Raw genomic sequence first — 16,159 nt, 5'->3', positions numbered from 1 at the left:
ATATATATATATATATATATATATATCATACTTATTTTTTTGAAAATTTATATATTAGTCATTCTACAAGTATTTTATGATTATTTAAAAATCTTAAATTCGTAATATAATTTATTCTGTTAAATTTTTTATTTTTTATTTTATTTGATTTGATAATTTTTTTAAGAATAATGTATCGTTTTTTGTCTCTAATGTTTTCGTCCTATATGTGTTGTGAAAGCCAACAAAGACTCACTCAGATAAATCTAAATCTAATATGTTTTTAATGTTTAAACTTAAAAATTATTGTGCAATAAAAACAAGAGATGAGAATTGAATTTAGATATTTTAAGTTATAATAAATTATTTGAACCAACTGAATTATTTTTTATTTTAAAAAAAATACTATTAACTTTTTTATAAAAAATTTGAAAGATAAGAACTTGTTATCTCAACTAAACTCCGCCCTGAATCCACCCGTCCTTCAAAGATTCATACATAGAAACATTGAGACCTACATATGCTATCTGCAAAATGCCAAAACAAAGTATATTAACAAAGAAGAACATATGGAAATCTTTTAAAAACATAAAGAATGAAAAATAAGTTTTGGTTCAAAGGTGTTAGCAGAAATAAAAGTCAACACAATTTTAGCTCAAGAATAAAAAGAGAGTTGTGTGCGTAGTACATACAACTCCTATGACCGATTGTATGTTGACAGAGCATGAAAAATTCCTCTGTATTGGTGTTACAAAATTATGGAAGATAAATTAAAAAGTTATAGCCAGCAAAATAAACCATTCACTGTGCTAACTCATCTTCAGTAAAAATTCTAAGGATCTTCTTTCTAACAATACCCGGAGAGTTAGTAGACCTTGTCCTATTAGAATATAATTAGAATCAATTAGAATTATTTAATATATTTAAATATTTATTATAAAATATTATATTTTTATTATGTCGATTCTCTTAATACTTATAAATATTTTTTTATATTATATTATTTTAATACAACTTAAATACACTTAATAATACACAATTTTTTTTTTTTTCAGTTTAGTCTCCATGTCCATATGGTAAGTTGCAAACGTGGTAATGATTCCAGTACATGCGCCGGCTCCAAGACGCAAACGGATGCAAAATTATTTGAGAATGTATAAATTTCCCTTAAAATACTAACATGCATGCGCCTTGGTTAAGAAACTTTTAAAAGGACAAAACATGTTCTAATGACGTTTAGATGCATCATAGAGTGATCCAACGAGAAATGCTTTCATTGTATGGTTTACAGTTTGTTGCCGATAGAGCTACAAAATACCCCTGCATTAGTATTAAGCAATAGTTTCAGGTAGACTGCTATTGACTAAAACACAATGGCAACAGAAAAATAAGATAAATACCGGAACATAAAAGCATACTTGGATGCTTCCTCATAGTTTAAGAACTTCACTATCCAATCTTTTGAGAATTAAATTAACACAAACATCACTACAAGAAAAAGGTGTATTTGTAACAAAAAATATTGTTACAAAACGTCAAAATTTTGAAACAAAAGTTTTTTGTAACAAAAAAGGGTCCATCGCAGTAAGTCCCGTTACAAAAAGTTTTTGTAACAAAAAATGGAACTGTTACAATTCAGTACCATATTTTGTAACAATTTTTTTTGATACAAAAAACCAGAAACCGTTACAAAAGTGATAACAAATTTTGATTTTGAAGGCATTTTTCGTGACCGTCAATTTTTTTCCTATCAAAAAATTTTGTTACAAAATATAACATGATTTTGTAACATTTTTTTTCTTTAGTTACGAAAGCAAATTAATTATTTTGTAACTTTTTTTATTACAAATTATATGCATAATTTACTAAATTATTTTTTAAATTAACTAATATATTAACGATTTTAATAAACAAGTTTACATGTATATAATATGCAAAAACATACATAAGTCAAACAAGATCTTTTTAGCTAAAATTGTCTTGAAACAAATAACATTAGCTAGTGAGTACATTGATTAGTTCAACCAAAACATAAAACTTCTAACATAAAAGTTTAACTAAAACATAAAAGTTCTAACATAGATTAGTGTCTCTATGCATCAAAATATTCTTGAGCCCTTAAGGTAGCATATAGTCACCATTTCAGCACTCTTGTAAATAAGAAAAACCGAAACAAAAAAGTTAGAAACAAGATATAACACTAATTATAATTTTTTCACTAAGTTTTTTCCACTAACTTATAGGAATGGTGATTAATTTGCCTTCAGGGCTCCGCACAGCCTGCAAGTTTTTCCCTTCCTTTTGCAAAGAATGCAAATCTCTCTTATACTTCCCCAATTTCAATCTATGCTGCACCAACAGAAAATTCAATATAGTATCAAGCTTATATTCTATCCTTTAACTCCCCTCCCTATAAACTCCCATATACCGCATATTGCAATAATTTATCCCTCAAGAAACCCAGTCCAACATATTTCTCCCAAAAAAATAGATAAACCCAATTATAACATTACAAAAATTCTGCTCCATGACACCATGAACACAAGATCAAACATGCAAAATAACATAATGTAAACTCTAATAATGCTTTTCATGCTTTTACACTCACAAAGTTACATACAAAGAAAATGAGATTCATGTCAAAACACCAAATTATAGCATAAAAGACAAAGCACCATATCTCTTTTACTTTACTTGGCATTTTTAGTTCTAGCCATGTTTCAAAACATGACAAAGCATTCCCTAACTATAGCCACACCAGATTTTTCTCCTTCAACGCTGCTCCCAAAATACTCTTATGAAATCTTGCATCTGAAAAAAGAGACAGTGGACAGTTTTTATGACCTCTCCATACAAAACACAATTTGAGAACTCTTCCAAAATAATGTCAAGTCTAGCCAACTTTTTTCTTGTACTGAATTTTTCATGCAAAACAAAATATATATACTAGACTTTATTCAAAGTTAAAAATATGTAGATAAATTAGGGACAAGATGTGAAAGATAATATTACAAACTATCAAAAGAAAAATAAAATGTTATTCTCAATAACAATTATTTATCATAAAGCAGCATAATATAGGGACAAGATGCAAAGCTTCATAATGCACACTTAATAAAGGAAAAGAAAGCTAAGAAACACACAAGTCAATATATTTGCAATATCAAAGTCCTTTCGGGTAAACAAATAATGTAAATTATCCCCCTCCCTCAAACAAAAGCTCTTTATTACTTGGTGCAAAGCAGCCAAAGTGGGATGGTTGACAGAAACATAAATGAGAATGGAAATAAGAATAAAATGAACCACAAAATTTGATTCTTCTCATATTTTTACAGAATCATACTATAAAGTTTTATAAGACAGATTTGACATGTGATGACAACAAAATCGATCATCTCACAATTATAACAATATATAATATATGCTGATTACTTATCCAGTAACTTAATAATAAATTTGAAATTCAAGATCATCTTTAGAGTTAGGACAAAAGAAAAAGAAAAACTCTGACAACAAGATAATAGCTCACTTCCTACATGTACAGATGCACTAGGCCAAATCTGATCAAGCTAAACACAACACTGATGATTAAATAAACACAATACTGAATAAACACAATAAGAACAATTTCATAATTAAATAAAAAAAATACAACATGTGAACAACAAGAACAGTTCCATAATTACTGTACAACAAAATAATCTAAATTACTTATAACAGAAAAACCTAAAAAAATTATTACTCATAATAATAACAGTTCAATAATCTTCAATAATGTTCATTATTCATCATCAGTAATAAACTCATTCTTCAGAATGGCATGAATTAGAGCTTGCAGCCAAAAAGTTCAGAAGAAAACAAAGTTATGGTCTTTAAATCATAAAAGAAATTTCATCCCCAAAAATTAAAAATAATAAGAAACTTGATATTAAAATGGAAAAGGAAGGGTTATCGGGCTTTACACACTCAAAGGCTGTTTCTCCCTACTGGCGCAGAGACGGCATCACGGCTTCGGCGACGGCGGTTGGGCGGTGGCGGAGCCTCAGCGACAACGGTCTCATCCTTCACGGCACGGTTTCTCTATCACGGTGTCTCCTCTCTCAACGGCGCTCTCTCCCCTGGCTCGGCAAGACAGCGGCAAAACGGGAAGCTCCTTGCATGCGGCAGTCTGGCGGCTTGAACAGCAATGATGGTGGCTAGGCGCGACGATGACTCCTCTAACAGCAGGCTCGTGGCAGGCACGACGCGCTCTCTCTCTCTCTCCTTGGCACTTGCTCGACGCCGTCCTCTCTCCTCTGGGTGTGACACGACGGCGCGGCGACAGTGATGTCTGCCGGCGTCGTCCTCCCCTCCTACCCCCTCTCATTCTCTTCTTTCTCTTTCCCAGTTTCCCCTATTTCTGTTTCCCTTTCTCTTACTTTCCTTTTTGCTGGACAAATGTGTTTTGGGAAGGGGGGTTGGCGGCTAGGTTTAGGGGGTGGAGTGAGAGAGAGTTGAATTAGGGTTAATAGTTAGATAATTTAAGTATTTTTAATAAAAATGGGGGTAGTATAGTAATTAAAAATTAATTTTAATTTAATAATAATTATATAAAAATATTATTTAACTATAAAATCTCAAAATATTTTTAAATAAATACGCTAATTTTAAGAATTAGAGAAAATTAAATTATTTATTTTTAAACTATTCTTTTGTTATTAATTAATAAATTTTTTTAAATAAATATTAATTAAGATAAAATTAGAGATAATCAAATTAAATTTTTTTATTTATAAAAATTAAAGTATTGAATTAAAAAATTTTAAATATTTAAATTAAATTATATAAAATTTTTATATTTTTTAAAATATTAACATTTTAAATTATAAATAAAAAATATCCCGTTTAATATAAAAATATCTAAAAATTCATTTCGAATAAATATAATAAATCATAAATGATTTATTATTTAATTTTTAAAATATTTTTAAACTCAAAGTATCATTAATTTGACTTAAATATTTTTAGTAAAATAAATTTTTAAATATAAAATCTTAAATAAATATAATAAATCATAAATAACTCATTACGTTCATTTTTTAAAAATTCGAAATCTTATTTTTAATATGTTGAAACAAAAAATTTTACTAATTATAAAATCTTTAAATTTTGGGACAAATAAATAACTTGTTACAAAAATATTGTATTTTGTGACAAATTAATTTCTTGTTACAAAATATTTAGAGCTTTTGAGACAAATAGATATTTTGTTATAAAATATTTTAAATTTTTGCAACAATATAATCTTTTGTTACAAAACATTATAACATTTTGCAACAAAACAACGATTCGATACGAAAGCCAACATAATTTGTAACAAAAGAATCACTTTGTTACAAAATATTGAAATGTTTTGTAATAAATTTTTTTGTTGTTACAAAATATTCTTATTTTGCAATAATAACTAATTATTATTACAAAAAAATCATAATTTGTAACAATTTTAAATTTGATACAAATTTTTTGTTACAAATGTTTCATTTTCTTATAGTGCATCGCGATTTTGACCATTAACGCCTATTGTAGTATAAAGTCTTAATACAAGATTGATGTTTTAATGCATTGGAAAAAATCTATAAAAACTTTATCTTTTTGGTACTTTTTATAAGATGTTTCTTTTAGCATGTTTTTAACTAGTATGTTCCTCATTAAAAAGACCCTAATATAATTATAATATTAACTTTCCATTTCTTTTAATCAGAGTCGGACGAAAAGCGTTTCATTTAAAGTTTTACTAAACTAAGTTGAATGATAATGTATAGTTATATTACAAAGTATATACCAAAAGTAATTATCTATTTGCAAATTAATAATTATGATTAGAGATAAAGTTTACATGATTCAACAATAAACATTGCATAGGATAACAATATCGAGTACATGACACGCATTGTGTCAACTGTCAAATGTTGTTCAATGTATAGCCTACATGTATAATGTATGTATCTGTTTTCATCATTTTTATCGTACGAAATCAACATCATATTTATTCACATACATAGATCCTGTAATATTGTGGATGAATTTATCTAAATTTTCTTTAAATTTATTTTTCACTCGAAACATTATAAATAAAAAAATTAAAACAATGCTATATAATATATAAAAACTCATCATGTATAGTTATTTTTATGTAAAATTAATAATTAAAAAATATTAAATAATTTAATATGTTTAATTAAATTATTATTAATTAATTTTTAATTATTAATTTTATATAAAAATAACTGCATATAGATTTTAACATTAAATTAATTGATTTTAGTAATATTTGATTAGTATTTTATATTTTAAAAGAAAAGTCTAAAAGGTCAGCAATTTTATTGTATTTTGGCTAGTATGTAACCAGCAGAGAAATGTGAGTCATTAGATGAAATTTCACACCAATCTCACACTATCAAATCATCATTGATAGCTAATTGATGGTTACCAATCACAAATGTTACTGACCCCTAGCATTGCTCTATTTTAAATACTAAATTTTAAATTTAATTTTACATATTAACTAATATTAATAAAAAATTAATTTCCTGACATTTATCAAAGGCTTTTATACACCTTGATGCACAACTATAAACACATTGTAGAGACATGCTTGAGCTTAATTAAATAACGATAATTAACGATAATGTTAAGAAAGATAATATTTAAAATTATTTTATATAATATAATATTTATAATTTTATATATATAATATTATAATTATATATTTATTATATCTAAAATTATACAATTATTTTAATAATAATTAATAAATATTAAATAAAGTAATTTTTTATTGTCTTTTAAATATTATTAATTAAATAATATCATGTATGTAATTTGTTTTCATCATTTTATCGTACACAATCTACATCATATCACATAGATGCTGTAATATTATGTATGAATTTATCTTGATTTCTTCAAATTTATTTATGAGAGGCATGCATGCGCTTAATTAACCGTCCATTCCTCTTCTGTTAAGAGCTCACACCACATGCACGTACAAATCAAAAGCTTTTGCGAAAGAAAAGGTAAACCTCTAACTGTCTCCGTTTATCATCCTTTTTTTAGTAATATCAATCACTATTTAAACCCCACCCTCCTCCATTCTTCTTCACCACTCTCCATACCCACAACCATTAGGGTAGGAAGGTTCTTCCTTCCCTAGTTTATTTTTAGGATTTTTTTTTCTTTTTTCCTTCTCCTCTCGGATATCAGTATCAGTATCTTTACTCAAACTTTCACCGGAGGTTAATTTATAAAAAAAAAAAAAACCCGAAAATCAACACATTCCCAACAACAAAATGGCGGGGTCGGGAAAGATTATAGCTGCTGTTGTTTCAATTCTACTTGTAGTAGGAGTTGTTGTTGGTGCCGTGGTGGTTGTGAACAACAACGGCAGCGGCAACAATGGAGGAGAGTTGAAGACGTCGAACAAGGCGGTGAGCGCAGTGTGTCAAAGCGCCGATGATCAGAAGCTCTGCCATGACGTGCTGACACCTGTGAACACATCAAATCCCAAGGACTACATCACGCAGGTGGTGAAATTCTCCACGGAAAGCGTGTTGAAAGCCCTTAACATGAGCGACAGGCTCATGGTGGAGAGCGTCGCCAACGGCACCAGCGACGGAGGCGTCAAGATGGCTCTGGACGACTGCAAAGACCTCTTGCAATCGGCGATCCACGAGCTTGAGGCCTCCGGCGTGTTTGTGAACAGCCAATCGCTTCCGGAAGTGTTCACAAACAGTGCCGAGCTGAAGAACTGGTTGGGCGCCGTGATCGCCTACCAGCAATCTTGCCTTGACGGGTTCGACACCGATGGGGAGAAGCATGTCCAAGGTCAGTTGCAGAGCGAGAGCTTGGATAGCGTGATGAAGCTCACCGCCTTGGCCCTGGATGTTGTCGCCGGTGTCTCTAAGGTTCTGTCTGAGTTAGGGCTCAACTTGACCAACAGGCCCGTTCGTCGCCTCCTTGGGCTTGATCAATATGGTTTCCCAACATGGTTGTACCCTCATGACCGTAAGCTCATCAATGAGGCCAGCCAGGGTTCCATTGTTCCGAATGCTGTTGTTGCCAAGGATGGTAGTGGCCAGTACAAGACTGTTTTGGAAGCCATTAATGCTTACCCCAAGAAACACCAAGGAAGGTGGGTTATCTATGTTAAGGCTGGTATCTACGACGAGTACATCACCGTCGACAAGGCCAAGCGTAACATCTACATGTACGGTGATGGCCCCGCCAAAACCATCATCACCGGTCGCAAGAACTTCGCTGAAGGTGTCAAGACTATGAGGACTGCCACCTTCACCACCGTTGCTGAGGGATTCATTGCTAAGGGTATTGCTTTTGAGAACACCGCCGGTCCAGGTGGACACCAAGCAGTGGCCCTCCGCGTGATGGGTGACCGCTCAGCCTTCTTCGACTGCGCGTTCCGTGGCCACCAAGATACCTTGTACGCCCATGCTCATCGTCAGTTCTATCGCAACTGCGAAATTAGTGGCACCATTGACTTCATCTTCGGCTACGCTTCAACCTACATCCAGAACTCCAAGATCATCGTGAGGAAGCCCAAGGCAAACCAGCAGAACATCATCGTTGCTGACGGTACCGACCAGAAGAACATGCCATCGGGTGTAGTCCTCCATAACTGCCAGATCTTGGCAGAGCCAAGCCTGGAAGCAGAGAACGGGAAGGTGAGAACCTTCTTGGCAAGACCGTGGAAGGCGTTCTCGAGGGCAGTGTTCATTGAGAACACCATCGGTGGCTTCATCAACAAGGAGGGTTACATTCCATGGTCAGCAGCTGCCCCTAACACCGAGCACGCATACTTTGGTGAGTTCGGGAACATTGGAGCTGGTGCCGATGCTTCTGGAAGGGTCAAGTGGGCCAAGGGTCTTATCTCCAAGGATGAGGCTTCTCAGTTCACTGTTGACAATTTCCTCCAAGCTAACTCATGGTTGCACGACACTGGTTTTCCTTTTGATGCTAGCTTCACCAAGAACTAAATTTAAATACGTACAATTGTAACTGTATCTAAGACTAGTCATGGTGATAGCTAGATGTGTAACCATGAGTGTGAATTGAAACACACCAGCAATTTGTATAACAGTGTTGAAAATTAAAGAGTGGATCATAAATTTGTGGGAAATAGTGTTAAGTCTTGCTCTTTCTTTTCTTAATCATCTTTCTTTCTCCCACGCATCTTCAAGTTCATTACAGTATTACCCCGCGGAAGTTAATTTTATATATTGTGAATTTGAGTTTATTTTGCATTTCGATTGAGCATCATCAATTCATAACCAAGATCTTCATTGGACAATTTTCTTTATAAAGATTTATATGAAAAATTCAGTGCAATAATTATGAAAATCAGGAAAAAATATTATTCAGATAACTATTTAGAAGAAAATAAAATCAAAACAAAATTATTTTTTAAAACATTAATCATTTACAAAAATTATTATGTTTTTTTTGCTAGGTGGACATGGAGGGTCAGAGACCCCAAAGCAAAAACAAATATCTAAGAAAAATAGGAGATCATTTAATAAAGATACTAAAAATATTTTTTTAGATGTTTACATGTGTTATGTTATTATGTGTTATGTTATTATTTGACACTTTTATTAAACTGGTTAATAATTTATTTTTTAATAAATCAGAACAAAATCGTTTTATTATAACAATAATAATAAACCCAATTATCTGCATTATAATTATTAGATCCGATTTGATTCGATCGAATTATACAATCTAAACCGAATATCTTTAAATTTTTTAATAAAAAGATAAATATATTCTTAATATTTTGTTTTACAGACATCTAAATCTCAAAAAATTTAAAAATACAATTAAATTTATAAAAAAAATAAATTTATTATTATTGTTAAAAAAACAGTTTTATTCTAATTTTTTAAAAAATTAAAAAATAATCGATTTCTAATACTAATAGAACACATAAGCGTCTTTATAAAAAAAAGGTTTTACGCGTCTTTTATCACCTAGAAAAATAAATAGGAGTACATACTTAGAGAACAAATTAAGCAATCCTTGTTAAGGTAGGTAAGGGTTTCTATAGCATCAAGACTAGGACATAGTATAAATCAAGAGTTAGAATATAAAAAATGTAGAGATCATGGAAAAATATTTTGACCTTTTTTGGCTAGTCATTTATAATATTTATATATAAATGCATATATAATAGTTAATTTATTTTGAATATATACTTTATATTTTATTATATATTCTATACAAATTAGAAATTTTTTTATATAATAATATAGTTGCATATAAAATTATAAATTTTAAAAATAAAAATATTTATTTTTAATTATAATTGCAAAAAAAATTAAAAATTAATATTTTTTTAAATAAAAGTCTACATTTAGTTATTTTTATTAGGTTTATAAATATTTTTAAAACGTTTTTATTTTTTTTTTTCTATCAAATTTTTGAATTGAGGGATATTTTTAAAGGAAGGATCAAAATTCTCAATCTTAAAAAAGAGTTATATAACAAATATTTTTAATGGAAGGTAAAGAAGATGCTCGGAACTATGCTAAGAGTCAATGAACTCACGTCTATTCATTATAGAGAAAAATTTGTTAATTTGTGTGGAAGTAAAACTGAAAAAGAAGCTGGTACCTGCGTTTTATGCCTTGGAAAGGAATTCAAAAGTGAATACTAACGCTTCCATCAAAATCATTTTAGACGTAAAGGATATGGACATAAGATAGATGATTGTCGAAAAAAACCAGTAAAGCAGATGAAAATGCTATGGGAGAAACGACTTTGTTCAGCCGAAACAACCACCATGAGAACAGCAGCACGGTTGGAATTCGTCAGCCGGAGCAGAATCACAAAAGTATTAATTATGCACCAAGAAAAATTATACATCAAGATTTGAGGTTCTAAACAATCATAAACCCTTCCGAAGAAGATTTGGAAGTAAATGCTAAAAGCAATCAATATGCCAACAATTCTATTCGATAATTATCAGCAGCGCACCAAGAATGGAAAGCAGAACAAAAATATATAAGGCAATTTGAAAAATAATGCATCTAGCAGAGTTATAAAAAAAAATCAGAATAAATAAACCAGCAAAATTAATTCTGAAGAACAGTCCAAACTTAGGAGCATCGTTCTGACCAAGCAAAATGAATTAACGAAACAGGTGTTGATAACAACAATGAAAGCAGAAAAACAGAAAAATAAAAAAGATTTCCAAAAATACTGAAGACAATTTAACAAACTCAGCAAGGAAATTAATAGGAGTTAAAATATGGAGAAGTCATTTCAATTAGTGGTACTGTTGATCAACATTTAAGGGACTTAATTGCTAAAATCATGAGAGGCAAAAATAAAGAACAAGATTCACTCTACAAGTGAAGACAAGATTAATTCAAAAGATGTTATAGTGGAAAATGATAATGCTATGCAAGAAATTAAATTTTGATTTGATTATAAAATAATAAAAATACTACTAAATGCCTCTCTAAGTTAATTTTTTTATATTAAAATGTCTTATTATGATTAATATAAAGAAAAATTAAAATATTGTTTAGTTCTTTTTTAAAGGGTAAAATACGCTTTAAGTATTCATTCATTTTAAGAAGTTTAAATTTAACATTAAAAGATCTTTTTAGTTAACTTTAATTTGTAGGAGTATCCTTGAGTTCTCGCAGAGTCGCAGTGATCAAACATTGTAGTTAACAAAAACAAAAGGATAGATTTTGTTATGAAATAAAAATTTGGTGAAAGAAAAATGTTAATATAGATTAAGGGATAAAAAATCTATTGATATTTTAAAAAACAAGATTTACATGAGAATAAATAGATTATATTGTACTTCTAATAAATTGAATTATCAATAAATATAATTTTTTTAATTTTACGGATATAACGAATCAAAAAATAAAAATATATTAATTTATATTGCTAAAATATTTATGAAGGTGACTGTTAATAGAAGATCTATTTCGTATAATTCTTTTAATTATTAATAAAATAATAATTTATAAAATAAAAAATATATTTTATTATTAAGACTATTTAATAATCTAAATGTTATAAAATTCTTTATTTTGAGGGTTAGAGACCCAAAACAAAAATAGAAACAAAAAAAGACAAATAAGAAGAAGTACGTACTCCTTAAAAAACAAATTAAGCAATCCTTCTCAAGACAAGGGTCCTATAACATCAAGAGCTACACCACGGTTGTGTAAATCATGGTGGAAATTTTGAATTTTTTTTAACTCAGTCATTTACAATATTTGTATATAATATTTAATTTATTTTTAATATATATTTTATATTTATTATATATTCTATACAAATGATAATTTTTTTGGTACAATAATATAGTTATATATAAAATTATATATTTTAAAGATAAAAATATTTATTTTTAATTATAATTGCACAAAATATTAAAATTTCATGCTATTTTTTTTGAAAATAAATGGCTACATTTAGTTGTTTTTATTGTGTTTATAAATATTTTTAAGATGTTTCTATCTTTTTTCTATCAAATTTTTGAGTTGAGAGATATTTTGGTAGTTTATCAAAATATTTTTCATCTATATTTTTGAACATTAGTAAATTTTGCTGTTCTTATAATATTTCTCAACCATCCTAAAAATAGAGAGATAGATATAAAACTTACAGGCCGAGTCCACCATTTTTTTTTTTTGTAGGTTCAACTCTTTATCTAGGAAACACGCAGAGGGGTGTCTCCCTCAAAATGCAGTCCCTTTTGGAATAATTTTTTTTTGTTGTTGCAAGAGAGGGGTTAAAAAGCCCATATAGAGAACACGAACAAAACACAAGAAATGTTATACACCGTTGGCAAGAGGCTGATTAAAGATGAAGAGGGTGATCCAAGAATTGCCTTTATGTTGGCTCTTATGGGCTTAACGTAGCCCGTTAACCAAAAATTAATCGGATGTCCATTAACTAAAGTGCGGCGGACTGGCAGTCGGGCTGAGCAACCTAACCGCGAAATTGGCCGCCCGTGAACTCTTCCCAATACTCTCATTATTTACAGTGAAGCTTTGGGAATTTGCAAAAGAGAAAGGAATCGACTATGGGAACTCTTGCAAAATTTATTTGTCGTTCTCTTTGTATCTTGCCCAGGCACTTCCAATCAACTCCGCCATTCCCACACCCAATATTCCACCCTCGAATTCCATTTTTCCTACGTTTTTACTCTGCCGGTACCTCATTCCATTCTTTTATTCTTTATTTAAAATTCCTTGTATTAATTTCTTGAAGATGGATAGTTAGAGTCTGATTGATCGCATTTGAATTGATTCGTTAACAGAAGTGCAACCTCAACTATCTACGGAGCTCTTGAGCATAATGGAACAGAGACTGTCTGCTATTGAGTACAGGTCTGCCACTCTCAACAATCTTCTCAATCAGGTAATGCAATGCCTTCTTTCATTTCTCTTGTTTCTTCACAATTTCTAAGTTTAAATCTCACTCTTCATGCGCTATCTTATGTTTTAATTTTTCTTGTTATTTGAAGACAGCCCGAAATACCACCATCAGAATACGCAAGAGCAAATAAGGAGCTTCGGAAGCTGAGCAGTTCGTTACACCTTATTAACGAGTTGAGGGCTAAACAGAAGGTATTGAACTCTCTTCATCATGTTTCTTTCAATAAAGAGTAATGTTTTGTTTTGTTTTGTTTTGTCTTGCATTAGCTTGTGTTATTTTTTTCTACTGTGTGCAGGAAATTGATGGCTTGAAGTCACTGGTGGCTGAATGTTCCGATGACAAAGACATGCTTAACATGGCGACAGAGGAAATGGGACAGGCCGTAGAGGAAGAACGAAGACTGCAACATTTGCTGTTGAAGTCCTTACTTCCTAAGGATGATGCTGATGAAAGGGACTGCATTTTGGAGGTCAGAGCAGGCACTGGTGGGGAGGAGGCTTCTTTGTTTGCAATGGATATTTTCAAAATGTAAGGTTGCATTTGTGTTATCGAAATCAAATGGAAACTATTATTACAGTTTTCTAAAAAGTGATATTGTCTAACATAATACAGGTACGAAAAGTATGCTCACAAGAATGGCTGGAAATTTGTAGTAGTAGATATTGCTCAATCAGATTTTAAAGGATACAAGGTACATATTTTATACATTTTGTTTTTGTATGATCTGATTTCTGTGCTTTCCTCAAGTTCTTGATATAATAGAACTGCATTTCATCCTGCATCTGATGGATTTCTTGATTGAACTTCACTCTCTCAGGAAGCTAGTGCAGCAATTGCAGGAGATGGTGCTTTTGGGAAACTAAAATTTGAAAGTGGAATACATAGAGTACAGGTTTTGGCTACAACTTTTTACCATCCATGAACAAATCTACTTTCTATCATTTGCTGACTTCTTTCTTTTTTTTTAAAAAAAAAAACAACAAAATAAAAGAGAGTTCCTGTGACAGAAAAATTAGGACGAGTTCATACCAGTGCTGTTTCTGTTGCAATCCTCCCTCAGGCTGACGAGGTAATTAAATAATTAATAGCTTATCAAAATTGAACGCTTTTTATTTAAGTACATGAAGTAGTAGTTTTAACATTTTGTTCCCTGGACATAATTCAAAGGGAAAGGGTATCCTATAATTTATGTACACTCTAGTATGAGACAATATGATATGTTCCTACTTGTCTTTGCTTTTGTGCCATTATGCAGGTTGATGTTCAATTGAAGAATGAAGACTTAAAAATTGATACCTACAGATCTGGTGGTTCGGGTGGTCAGCATGCAAATACAACAAACAGTGCTGTTAGAATAACTCACATTCCGACTGGGATTACAGTTGCTATACAAGATGAGCGCTCTCAACATCAAGTGAGTATTTTCAAAAGATTGAGTATAATTTTCATTTGAATGATTTTAACAGGAAATGTGTTCCATCAGTTAAGGTATCTCAAATTTGATGCACAGCTTGTATTCCTTGGCTATTTTTGTTGTTTAGAGAAAGCAACTTTGCAGTATTGATAGTTTGATACATTTTATTCTCAATACTTTCTGAGTGCATGGATAGACTTATCGACCTGAAGAAAAGCTAGAAAACATATTGGAAGCTTATTGACTGTTATGTCTTTCTATTTAGTTTGTTGATGAATTCAATATTTTGTTGTTGTGGACATTTCTCGTAATTGTGTGTTTTTTTTGCTTCTTTACATTGTACATATGTTTCCTTATTTCTGTTTAGAACAAGGCCAAAGCACTTAAAGTACTGTGTGCAAAGCTATTTGAAATGGAAAGGGTCCGAGCTCATAGTACACGATCAAAACTTCGGTCAGAACAGGTAGGAGAGTTTTTTTTGTTGTGAACTGTGTTGAATTGCCTATACCTTAGTTTGCTTTTTGGATTGACTTCGAGTTTGTCAAACTGTAAAGATTGGCAGCGGTGATAGATCTGAACGCATCCGGACATACAACTTTCCTCAAGGCCGTGTCACTGATCATAGAGTTGGTATAACTTATCACTCAATAGATGATGTGATGCAAGGTGAGAATCTTGAGGTATTTATTGATGCTCTTTTATTGCAAGAAGAAATGGATGCAATTGCAACTTTTAGTTCTTCTCAGTAACACCAACTGGTGGAACCAGGCGTTACTGATTAGTGACTATTAGTTCGGGGACTCAGTTTTGTACTTCCCATGCTGAGAAAGAAAGGTTCTTGTATTTTGAATAAGATATGCTAGATTTAGAGAGAGAAAAGAAAGAGTCGAAATTCTGATAGCATAGTATCAAATGATGTGTGTATGATTATTTGATAATATAATTACACGATATATTTGTTCACCTGTGTTTCCCATTTCAGATTATATCCCTTTATTTTTCAACTTCGCTTTTGCACTAAAACTCTTGCCTTTCAAAAGAGCAGAGTATATTTTGACAAAATCCTGTGAGACAAAATCCAATAAAGGAAAAAGAGTATAATATGACATAAATTAAGAATATGCAAAAAATTAAATCGTTTTGCTAATATGAAAATGTTTTTAAATAATTAAATCATTTGGTGTCTAGTCACAAAAAAAAAAAAAAAATCATTTGGTGTCCAATCTTAGAACGTTAAAGCGTTTTTAAATTCATAACCACGACAAGTCACTTACTTTTCTTGCAAGACATAACGTTGAACTATGA

General features: G+C 30.8%; 2 protein-coding genes across 2 annotated transcripts; both read left to right on the top strand.

The window, feature by feature from the left end:
- Positions 1-7,307: 7,307 nt before the first annotated feature.
- Positions 7,308-9,008, top strand: LOC130933592 (pectinesterase). Its single transcript, XM_057863218.1, has one exon. The coding sequence runs from the start codon at positions 7,308-7,310 to the stop codon at positions 9,006-9,008; it is 1,701 nt and encodes a 566-aa protein (XP_057719201.1).
- Positions 9,009-12,995: 3,987 nt separating this feature from the next.
- Positions 12,996-15,890, top strand: LOC130936198 (peptide chain release factor 1, mitochondrial). Its single transcript, XM_057866236.1, has 10 exons — positions 12,996-13,214; positions 13,322-13,422; positions 13,533-13,631; positions 13,736-13,968; positions 14,053-14,131; positions 14,258-14,332; positions 14,432-14,509; positions 14,696-14,854; positions 15,222-15,317; positions 15,409-15,890. Exons 1-10 carry the CDS (start codon positions 13,085-13,087, stop codon positions 15,601-15,603), a joined length of 1,245 nt encoding a protein of 414 aa, XP_057722219.1. The 5' UTR covers positions 12,996-13,084; the 3' UTR covers positions 15,604-15,890.
- The last annotated feature ends 269 nt before the right edge of the window (positions 15,891-16,159 follow it).

This window comes from Arachis stenosperma, chromosome 6 (assembly GCF_014773155.1).
Source record: "Arachis stenosperma cultivar V10309 chromosome 6, arast.V10309.gnm1.PFL2, whole genome shotgun sequence".
Lineage (NCBI taxonomy): Eukaryota > Viridiplantae > Streptophyta > Magnoliopsida > Fabales > Fabaceae > Arachis > Arachis stenosperma.
Note: the sequence above shows the minus strand (reverse complement) of the source record. Positions and strands in the feature narration are given on the sequence as shown.